The sequence below is a fragment of the Chrysochloris asiatica genome, unplaced genomic scaffold (assembly GCF_000296735.1).
Source record: "Chrysochloris asiatica unplaced genomic scaffold, ChrAsi1.0 scaffold00034, whole genome shotgun sequence".
Lineage (NCBI taxonomy): Eukaryota > Metazoa > Chordata > Mammalia > Afrosoricida > Chrysochloridae > Chrysochloris > Chrysochloris asiatica.
Window position 1 is genome coordinate 4,907,555 of NW_006408552.1, and position 11,805 is coordinate 4,919,359.

Genomic DNA, 11,805 nt, shown 5'->3' on the forward strand with positions numbered 1-11,805 from the left:
AGCTCCTCAAACACAAGATGAATGGACAGTAAGCAGAGGCTGTCAATAGAGAAGCTTTGCTTCAGGGAAACTATAAGATGATTAGTTATCCTCCCGTATCCGCTGGGCTATCACTTGTCCAGAACTACTTCAAGTCTTAGAACCTTAAGCATTGAAAGGTCACGTGGAACCAACTTCCCACCCAATGTGAGAACACACGTTCCCAGGAAAGGTCTCCAGACTCAGTGTGAAGACCTGCCAACAGGGCCACACTCCACAGGAAAGCTGGTGACCGATGCTTCCACTTTCCTGGACCCAAGTCTGCCTGCCCACACTCCCTCCACTGGCCTTGGATTTTGTCTCTAGTCCAACATCACATTTAAAGCTTTGTTATGACAACCTTCAGATAGCTCGATAGTCCCTAAGCTGTCCTTGGCCTTCTCGTCTCCATTCTTCCCTAAGCAGTTTGCACACTTAGGTCCTTAATTCACTTTGAACTTGGTTTTGTGTATTGTGTGATGGAGTCAAAGAAATTATTAAAAAAGAAAAATTTAGAAGAGGCTAGAGGTGAAGATTACACAATGCGGTGATCACAATTTACGTCACTACATTATACCCATAAAAACTGATGAAAACACAAATACTTTGTAACAGATATTTTACCACAATAAACATTTAAAAAAAGAAGAATTTCCAAAAGAAAACCCTTCACCAAAGTGTAGAATGTCTTTTCCTATGGCTTGAAGAGGACTACTGTCCACCCTCAAGGAGGCGAGCTCGCGGAACAGAAAGATGTCAGGGTACAAGGTCTGAAGCTGCTAAGGGGCAGTACTGGGCTCTGGCCTGCGTGGTCTCGGGCTGGCCACCTACCTGACCTGAGCCCACTTCCTCAGCTAACAAGTGCTGATAAGAATCTCTGGGCTGCGATCAATGAATCATATGTGTCAAATACGCTTGAAGACAAATGTCTTGTTCCCTACCATTGCTCTAACTATTGCTGAGTGCCATCAAGTCACTTCTGAGTCATAGCCATCCTGTACAGGGTTTCTGAGAAGTGGCTGGTGGATTTGAACCACTGACCTTGTGGCTCAAACCAACCTTGCAGTCCACTGCCACGCTGCTATAATTACTGAGTTTTAAAATCAGCTCCCAGCGTACGTTCCCAGGGTGTCAACATTAAACTGAACAAGAACAACTGGGCGCAGGGTCAGCTACTGGAGAGGCCCTCCCACCCAAAGGGGGCCTCAGCCACAGCCCCTGCAGCACAGCTCCTGCCCCTTCCTCCCACCCAGTCCCCTTTTCGCGCCCCCAGCCCCTGGAGGTGAACACTGCTTTAGTAGGCGGTGATGTCCGGACCAGCGCACGTACCTTGAACACATTCTCACTGCTGATAAAGCCAAAGCCCGAGAAGGTGGACTGCAAGTTGTTCAGGGCCTGTGGGGAGAGAAGGCCACATAGAGAGGAGTCTACAGCTCTGCCTTTCCTGTGCCTGTGCGGTGGTCACTTCCTTCCCCCGCCCCCCACCCCGGAGCAGCCCAGGCCACCCACCTGCCTCATGTCTCCCTGGGCGGTGAAGATGATGGCTTCCAGGCCATCATCGGTGTGCGGCACATTCTCCTTCTCGATCACGTTCATCAGCCTCGCCAGGATCTGTGCATCGCTGAGCTTTGTGTAGCGGAGCACTGCGCAGCGTGACTGAATGGGCTCTGAGCAGACAGGGCAGGAGTGAGGTGCCTGGTGCCTACAAGGAGCAGTTGCCCCATCCACAAGGCTCAGCTGGACCGTCACCTCTCAGTCCACCCAGCAGGCAGCTCCAAAGGGACTTGACCAAGTGGGCTACATTTCAAACTGCCAACCACTGCAAAGACCTCAGAAGGGGTGGAGAGGCCCACGTGCACCCATGAGTCCTCAGGTGAGTCAGCACCAACCAGGTGAATGGATGCCACCTGAATGCACATCAGAAGTGCCTGCCTGCCAGGTGTCAGTACAATTCTGTCTGGGCTTAGGGTGTGGTGTTACAGCTCCAAGGAAATGTGCGCAAAGCCAGAGCTGAAAACTGCGCAGCCAACTACAGAATCTCTGACCTTCGGTTCAGACTGATCGCAGCTGCTCTGTGACCCCCAGGCCCCAAACCAAGCTGTGTGCACTTTGACCCCATCCTGCTGGCCTGAGGTTCTAAGCTGTCACCTCGGCCTGCCAAGGCAGCACTCATGTTGTAGATAACAGCCATCCGCTGATCCTTATAGACAACACCTTCCCCCAGCCTCACCATTCTAGTCTGCCCACGCACTGCCTGCCAAAGTGATTTCCTGCTGAAATCACAGCCATCTTTGAAAGCGTCTGAAACCTGGCACCTCACGTAACTGTCCCAGACCATCCGACGAAAGTCACCTCTGTGTCCTTTGCCCCCACATCTGTTGTTGGTGCTAAGTGCTGTCGAGTCATAGTGACTCAGTGACCCTACATAGGTTTCTGAGGAGCAGCTGGTAAGCTTGAACCGCCGACCTTGCAGTCCAGCACGTTAACCTGCAGCACAGAACCAGGACTCTTGGTCACTTATTTCTAGAAAATAAAGGGGTGACAGCTTCCTGGGGTTGGGGATGAAGCCACTGACTAACAATTATGACAAGGCTCTGGCACCACAGAACAGAACTCCGGGAGGGCTTATGGGGGCAGTGATGGGCCGACTGAGAAAGGGCCACAGGGGCGGCGAGTTCTGAACTGGGTGGAAACGCAATGCAGGCAGAGGGAACGGCATCTTCAGACACAGATGATGAAGGGTGGCAGGTTCAGGGAGTGGACCTCCGTGTGTAGCTAAGAAGGCACACAGGAGACCACAAAGGCCTAAGTGGGGGTGTGGTTGGTCAGCTTTATCTCTTAGAAGATGGCCCAGGCAGTCACTAAGGGATAGAGGTGTCAGAGAGGCCTGGGGATACTCTACTAGCCAGGACAAGAAACAGTGAGAGCTGGCCCTGAGACCAGAAGAAACTAGATGGTCCCTAGCGGCCACTACCAACCACTTTGAAAAGCGATCACATTAGAAGGTTCTGAATACAGTGTGATAAAAATGTGCAACAAAACTCAAAATCATAGGAGACCAGGCTTACTGGTCAGGCAGACTGGGGGAATCCCAGAGACTATGGCCCTTAGTCACCCTTCGGGCCTGGTTCAGTTTTCAGTTACACAAGCGGCAGGTCTAGAAGAACAGTAACACTAGGGAGTTAGGCACACCGTGCAATCATAATCATCAACCACTTGAGATCAGAAGGGCAGTGCTGACCCAAGGGACCAATTTCAGAAGGGCTAGGGAGGAAGGAGGACTGGAGACAGGAAACAGGGAGGCAGCGGGATGAGTGATGTTACACTGTAGGGACAACAATCAATGACACGAGTCAGAATGTGTATGAAAACTGAACTGCTCTGTAAACCTTCACCCAGTTCATAACAGAAAAACTTTAAATAAAGAAAACAAAACTCCTCACAACTGGACCAATTAATAACATCTTGATGGTGTGGCATTGTAGGATTAGCACTTGACCATAAGGTTGGCTTGAACTGCAAGGTTGGTGGTTCAAACTCACCAGCCGCTCTGCGGAAACCCTATACAGGGTCGCTATGAGTCAGAATCGACTTGGCCCTAAACAACAAATGGAGAAAAGACTGAAGTTGTCGAAGACCTCATTTTGTTTGGATCCACAATCAACACTCATGGAAGCAGCAGCCAAAAATCAAACAACATTTGTGCATTAGGCAAATCTGCTGCACGAGACCTCTTTAAAGTGTTCAAAAGTAGAGTATCAGTTTAAGGACTAAGGTGCACCTGACCCAAGCCGTGGTATGTTCGTCAATTGTTTCATATGCATGTGAAAGCTAGACAAATGAAAACAGAAGACCATAGAAGAATGGATGCATTTGAGTTCTGGTGTTGGAGAATACTGAAAGTACCATGGACTGCCAGAAAAAGAAACAAATCTATGCTGGAAAAAACACGGCAAGAATGCTCCTTAGGAGCCAGGATGGCAAGACTTCAATCTCTCATACTTCAGACATACTATCAGGAGGGCTCAGTGCCTGGAGAAGGACATCAAGGTTGCTACAGTGGAGGGTCAGCAAAAGAAAAAGAAGACCCCAAACCATGGATTGGCACAAAGGCAACAGTAATGGGCTCAAGCATAATGGTGCTCATGAGGACGGCGCCGGAACCGGCAGAGTTCCGTCCTGTTGTGCATAATAAGGTCGCCGCTGTGAGTCAGAACCGATTCGACAGCACCTAACAACAACAATAGAGCAAAAGGAGACACAACACCCAGAGCCCCAGCCCCCCACCAGGGCAGAGACCTGCCGTGGGACAAACAGAACTGAACTGGGTCAGGGGCGGGTTATGGTGGTGACAGAGACAGGCTTGCTGGTTAGGGGATTCAACCCTCCTATTGGAGATTGGGCTGGGGAGCCGGGGGTTGGGGGGTTGGGACGGGTTGCCTAGAAACCTGCATCCTCACCCTGACTTGTACACAGTGGATGCTTTGCACGTAAAAAAGTCCCATGTCTGTCAAATGAATGAGACTTCTAAAAGAGCCCCTTTGCCAAGAGCCAGTTCATCCCAGCAACTCTGGAATCAGGAAGCTTCACAAGAGAGCCTTTTGTGCACATTTAGGATAATCACACAAAGGAACAATCCTTTAGGAAGTGGGGCTCCTATCTAAAAGCCACAGAGATTCAAACAACAACTACATGTTTCCTGTACTAGAGTTTTCTCTTCTGAGAGGTACCAGAAGCTGAAATTGTAGCATTTAAATATCTCTCAGAGTAAGGCCTCTGTGACCTTCCTCAGAAAGCGCTTCACTGGTGTGACTCTAGCAGCCATGCAAGGCTCAGTTCCTTGGGGCTTCTGAAATCAGACCTGCAGCTATCTGATCATAAACCATCTCCCATAAGGTGTAGAGATAAATTTCTTTAAGTATTTCACTCCTAAGTTTGTATATTCCTTTATTCATCAGACCCCCCAAGGCTCAACGTTCAACCAATAGCAGCACTTCTTACAACAACCTGCCCTAGGAAAGCAAACGGGCAGCATGTGCCCAAGGAGAAGCTGACGGCAGGAAGGGACAGGAAAGGAGGAAGGGGAAGAGTGCTGTCACATTGTGGGCACTGCAGTCCGTGTCATGAGACAAAATGTGGCTGAATTGTTGGATGGAAAACTAACCTGCTTTGTCCGTTGTCACTCAAGTCACAATAAAAAGCTAAAAAATTAAAATATAATAAAAACTCATCCAAGTACTCTAGGCTGTATCAGAAAAATTAATTCCATGAGAAAGGAAGGTGTGATGTGTCAGCCTGACTGGGCCACGGTTTCCAGTGGTTTGGGCAAGCACTGGACTAGTTGCTATGCTGTACTGTTCTAATGCAATGCAATGCAATCACTTTCCACAATGTCATCTAGTGGAACGCAATCTGTCAGCTAAGAAGGACGCTTGAAGGGTGTGCTCTGCCTTCTTAGACAGGCATTTTGGCAGAATTCTCTCTTCCTCGTCTCTACACACTTCCCATCAACTGATCTGCAGATCTTGGGGTGCAAGTCTTCAGAAGTTTCCAGTCTGCTGCCTGACCTGTAGATTTCAGACTGGGTGGCCCCCACAACTGGGTGAGCCAATTCCTTGAAGTAAATCAGTCCATCTCTCTGTCTACACCTCACTACTTCTGTTTCCCCAAGAACCTTGAGACAGACAAGAGCGTTCTGGGCCAACAAATCAGTGGACAAATTCATTATCATCCAGTTCTACGTCCCTGCACTGGGGTGTGTCTGCAACAATGTCTTGCCCTCAAGGACTGTCTTAGTGGTGAGTACGGCGACAAGCTACATGTGCCACCATAAATCTCCACTCCCTGACTGAGGCCTTTAGAGGACATTTAACAGTGTACATGTTTATTCAATGAACAAATAAACACCGACATGGGGACAGTGAAAGGACACAGGGGTTTCCTGGAACTACTCAGGCTACAAAGCAGGACTTTGTGGGGACAGCATGCTTACAAAGTCCTGTTCTGCATCACCACACAATAGTTGGGGGTGCAGAAGGGGGAGCTCGGTGGAGCTTGGTGGGGAAGGACAGTGGGATGTGAGAGTTGCAGGAAGTGGTGAGATGCTGGACGACGAATGCAGTCCACACCGGAAAGGGGAGGATGAGGAACCAGTGGCAATCAGACAGATTCAAAGCAGCGGAAGCAGAAGGGCTGCTGGGAGGGACAGTGAGCTGGCCGCCAGGACAGAACACTGAGGTCAGGGAGAAAACGACGTTTAAGACTTCAGAGAGGAAGTAATTCTCGGTGAGAAGAAATACCAGTGTGCAAAGTGTATGAGAAGTGCTTGGAGTCAACACAAAGCACGTGGGCACGTTTGGAGAGGAGCAGGGGCTAAGACACGCAACAGCAGAAACGTCCCCAGTGCGTGAGAGCAAGAGTCACTCAGGTCTCAGGCTGCAACCGGCTTTTCCACTTGCTCTGTGGCTCTGCGCAAATGATTCAACATCTCTGAGCCCTGGTCTACTCATGTCTAAAGCTAATAACCAATGAGCCTTGGTGGCATTATGCACTGGGCTACTAGCCACAAGGTCAGCAGTTTGAATCCACCAGCTGCTCCCTGGAGCAAGATGAGCCTTTCCATTGCCATAAAGATTTACAGCATGGGAAATGCTGCTATACAGGGTCGCTATGCGTCAGAACCGACTGATGGCAAACAACAACAAAGCTATTAACACTTGCTCATAGAAGTGTGGACTCCTGATGTGGCACTGTAGGGTCAGCAGTGGACTCGGAGCCACAAACTGGCCAGTTCAAACTCACCAGCTGCTCTTCAGAAACCCTATACGGAGTTGCTATGAGTCAGAACTGACTCCACAGCACTTCACAACACAGAAGTGTGTAGACTACTGGTGGGACGCTGTAGGATCAGCACTGGACTGCTAACCACAAGGTCGGCAGTTCAAACCCACCAGCGGCAACTCAGAAACCCTACACAGGGTTACCATGAGTCGGAACTGACTCAATGACATTTAACAGCAATACAGAATTGCATAAAGAGTCAAGGAAAAAGCTGATGACACAGGGTTTGGCTAGCGGGCTGACAGGACACCGTGCGGGCCCCAACCATCCAGTGCTCACCTATAATTTTATCCGAGGCGTTACAGGCAAGAGCGAAGCGCGTCGTTTTGGAGTAGATTTCCATGGTTCTCCGCAGGGCTTGCTGGGCACCATCTGTCATGCTGGGAAGGAGCGCAAAGGGAGACAGGTTTGCTGCGGGGACCTGAAGCCCACTGGGCACAAATCCCACCCCATGAGCAACAACCCAGGACACAGGACACGTCCCCTGGCCCAGACGGCTGCCTCAGAAGTACCCATGCCACCCCCACAAACTTCTGTGTTCTCTAAGACTCACAGAGCAGGTTTACTGCCCACCTGGAGGGGCTGCACCCCCACATGCAGAAGTCGGGTCTCCCAGGAAACGGCCTTATGATGTCGACAGGTAGCTCTCCTAACAAAACACTGGGCGCCTTGACCCCTCAGAGCATGTGTGGCTCTCCCAGGAAACGGCCTTATGATGTCGACAGGTAGCTCTCCTAACAAAACACTGGGCGCCTTGACCCCTCAGAGCATGTGTGGCTCTCTCTAGGGCCCCCGTTAGTGTCTCACACACGCAAAGCAGAGGCCCTGCAGTCAGCCCGTGCTCTGCTTACAGCCTTGTGATCCCAAGTCTCAGTGCCCTCACTGTACCATGGACATGCTCCCAACAACTATATGACAATTCAATGTGATACCAACACCCAACAGGCAAAGGTCACAACCACCCAAGTGTCCACCAGCAGGGGAATGGATAACCAAAGAGTGGTGGTCCACCCAAACAATGGAATCTTATTCAGCCCTAAAGAGAAATCAGGTTCGGACAATCATGCTACCACAGGAATGGACAAGAGCATTGTTGGTGCTGAGTGCCTTTGAGTTGGTTCTGACTCACAGCGACCCTGTATGGGTTTCCAAGAAGCAGCTGGTGAGTTTGAACCGTGACCCTTGTGATCCAGTGCTTATCCCACAGCACCATCCCAGGACTCCTTGAGAACATTATACTGCATGACCTCAGCCCCTTGTAAAAGGACAAATCTTGTATGATCTCATGGGGTTAATGACGGTTACCAGGGAAGGATGGGGAGTTACTGCTTGGTGGGTATGGAGTTTCCCTTTGAGGAGATGAACAAGTTTTGGAAACAAATAGTAAAGATTGTACAACATTGTGAGCATCATGGATACCCCTGGGTTGGGTGCTTGAAAATGGTTAAAATGGCTAATTTTAAGTTGTATATATTTTACCATGCACACACAAAAACAACAACAACCAAAGAGCTGTAACATGTAAAATGTTTAGTAGGGTCCTGGATAAACTATAAATGCTTACATGTAAATGTTTAATAAATGCTAGCTACTATTATTAGTACAGGGATCCCAGTGGCTCTAGAGGATAAGTACTCAACTTCAAACCACAAGATCAGTGGTTCAAGCCCACCAACCACTACTCGGAAGAAAGATGAGGCTTTCTGCTCCTGCAAAGATTTACAGCCTCAGAAACCCTATACAGGGTCACTGTGAGTGGGAACCGACTTAATGGCACTTAACAACCACCACCTCATTATTATAAATAGTATTAGAGGTACATCCACACAATGGACAACAACATAGCTACTAAAGACGATGTTCAGGAGAGTTCAACAACAGGGAACCCTGCTTTTAACATGAAGGAAGAACCAGGATGCAAAAATGCATGTGGAACAGCCTCAACTAGGTATGAGGGTACTACAAAAAGCTCATGAGAAAACACCATTCATTTCATTCCTTTTCTCTATGAACTTTCTGAAGCCCCCTCTCATACATAGCTGTAAGAAAAGATGTAAAGCAAGATAATATACAAAAGTTTCTGAATTTCCTTCAAAGAACACAAACCACCTTTATATTTCTTCAAATGTCAATAACACTTTCCATTTAAACGGTTCACGTATGGGATATTGGGACAAGTGAGTTATCTAATATAGACAAGGTCTAAGGCACAGCCCCACCCACCAGAAAGGTGTAAAGGCGGGAGAACTTTTCCTCTCAATTCAGTAAAGCTCTGCAAGAGATTCGGAGGTCAAAAGAGATAAGGCAAAGCCCTCTACCTGTCTGCTTCATCCAGGATGATGATCTTGTGCCGACCTTTGGGAAGAGTGACTTTGTGCTGAGCAAACATTTTGATTTTATTCCTCACAACATCGATGCCCCTGAAACAAGAAGTCAGTGTTTTATCATCACCTTCCAGGACAAATTCTGCTTCCTTCACGGGGAATTTCAACTCCATATACCTACCATCAGGGTCTACCGGACCCAAACTTTGTTTTGAGTTTCTCTTTTGGGCAATTTTAATTAGTTGTAAAGATTGGTAATTCATGACATGCATTCTATCTAAAAGATGTCTTCCAAAAAACAAAGAAAAATGGATTTTTCTTTTAAATCCAATAAAACTCATTTTATCTTGCAATTATCCTATGCAGCCATTGGACCCTCTCAGAGTGTAAGATTCATTTTGGAGTCTTAGTGATCTTACTCTTTTTATAATTTGAAACATTCTAGTTAATTGTTTTATCATTATTCATTGATTATCCTCAACTATGCTAAAAAAAAAAAAAAAACCCAAAGTCTAAGAAAATGGAAGAATGATGGAATTACCTGGAAGGCAACATATTTTACCACGCACACACAATGTTGGGGGAGCAGTCCCTACTCCGTTATCTTTCAGGTTTCTAACTGTATCGCTGGAGGCCCTTCATTATTTTCAAGAGGACAGAAACCTAGACCTGCCATTTTTGTTGTCATTGTCAAGCTTTTGTTGAACTCTAGTGAGTTTTAATGATGTAAGTGTGAGAAGAAACAATGATTACGTAGAACCCATTGGTATTTGGAGTCCCAGTGTGGTGCGGCAGGATAAGTACCATACTGTTAACCGCAAGGTTGGTGGTTCAAACCCACCAGCTGCTCCTTGGAAACCCTATACAAGGCAGCTATGACATCATAACAACACTTCATATATGACTTCTGGAATCGATATTTATAGATAGATATATCACATACTCTTTAGGAGTTGGGCTGCCAACTGCAAGGTTGCCAGTTCAAACCCACCGGTCACTTTGTGGGAGTAAGATGAGGCTGTCTGTTCCCATAAAGGTTTATAGTATCAGAAATCCTAAGGAGTAGCTCTATTCTGTCCTACGGAGTTGGTCTGAGTCAGAACTAACTCCCTAGCAGTAGGTTATAGCAGAGGTTCAGGCATAAGGGATGAGCAGCTAGCTGGACTCAAAGGACAATGACCATTTCAGGTGGATGAAGATCAGTGTCTTCAGGGAATAACTGAAGGCAGACTTCGCAGACATTCTAGTCAGCAAGTCCTTACCACACCCTCCTCTACCACTTTGTATCTGAAAAGGAAGCAAGCAGGTCATGTGCTTACGAGTCCATATGAACAAGCCAGAAATTCTCAGCCTCGTTTGCATCACCGGCAAAGCAGGTGACAAGTACCAAACCCAGAAACCCAAACTCACTGGCCGCAAGTCAATTCCAACCCATTGAAACCCTAGTGGCCAAGGTAGAACCGCTCCACAGGATTCCCGAGACTCTTGCAGGAGCAGCAGGCCTCAACTTGCTTCTGTGGAGAGGCTGCGGGACTTGAATCGCTGACATAGTGGTTAGGAGCACAACGTGTAACCCATGGTGCCACCAGGGCTATTTAAGCACAGCCCAGAGCAGGAAAGCGGCTGTTTCCAACACCTCAAAACCCCAAAAACCCGTCCATCCCGCTTCGGTGCTGACTCCCAGACACACCTGTCATTGGAAGCGTTGAGTTCCAGGACGGCGTCCTTCAGTGCGGGGCCCAGTAAGGCTCGTGCCAGACACAGGATGCTTGTCGTTTTCCCAGTTCCTGGGGGGCCCTGGGAATGAGAGCCCCAGGGAGCGCATCACACCTCCAGAAAGAGCTCAGCCTCTGGCTTTGCTGCTGACCACTATCTGTATTCCTCTCCCCTGACCCAACCCACAGCCAGCACCACATCCAGGGAGCCCCCACTGGCCCATCTGCCTTGCTTGAGGGGACTGCGGATGGCTGCCGGGACCCAGGCCTCTCTGAGGAGGACATACCGAGCCACTGAAGCCCACAGGACCAGTGATGAGTACTTACGGCAATGATGATGTTGGGCACATTGCCTTCTCTTGCAAAGACCTAAGGAAAAATCGCTCATTAAAATGGTGAGTCTGCAAGTCTTAGGAGGGTCTCCATCAGCCACACAGACCCAGGGAGGAAGCTGAGTTACAAATCTCCCCAAATGGATGCCCCCACAACTCTTATCTCAGCATATTCAAAACCAAACTCCTCCTTATCCCTTAGAACCCTGGGGCCCCTGCCCTGTTTCCTCTTAGATGGATGGACTGTGCTGCTATCTGGAACCTGGAGGTCAGCATCAACCTTCTTGGCCTTCTCTCTGAGCCCACGCAGCAGCTTCCCTACAAGGCTTGGGCATTCTGGTTCCTCCCCGCCCACCCCACCCCCGCTACCATTTTCTCAGTCCATTGTCCTGTGCCTGCATCCCTCTCAACCCACCATTCACTGGTCTCCTGGCCTGCAAAGCTGCCCACTTTAATCCAGTCCCCACACCGGAACCACATCATCTCTCTAACTGAAGTCCTTGGATGATCTCTTCCTGCCCTCAGTGTGAAGGCCAAACCCTGAAACAGAGCTCACAGGCCCTACACAGGCTGAGT

At 48.6% G+C, this 11,805-nt stretch overlaps 1 protein-coding gene across 1 annotated transcript in view; it reads right to left on the reverse strand.

Moving 5' to 3' along the window:
- RFC2 (replication factor C (activator 1) 2, 40kDa) overlaps positions 1–11,805 on the reverse strand; it is a 28,066-nt gene that overhangs the window by 6,860 nt on the left and 9,401 nt on the right. Inside the window, exons 3-8 of the mRNA XM_006859707.1 lie at positions 11,225–11,266; positions 10,873–10,979; positions 9,177–9,278; positions 7,138–7,238; positions 1,528–1,685; positions 1,348–1,413 (exon numbers count right to left, since the gene is read on the reverse strand). Of these exons, the coding sequence (XP_006859769.1) occupies positions 1,348–1,413; positions 1,528–1,685; positions 7,138–7,238; positions 9,177–9,278; positions 10,873–10,979; positions 11,225–11,266 (576 nt within the window). The remainder of the gene's footprint in view (positions 1–1,347; positions 1,414–1,527; positions 1,686–7,137; positions 7,239–9,176; positions 9,279–10,872; positions 10,980–11,224; positions 11,267–11,805) is intronic.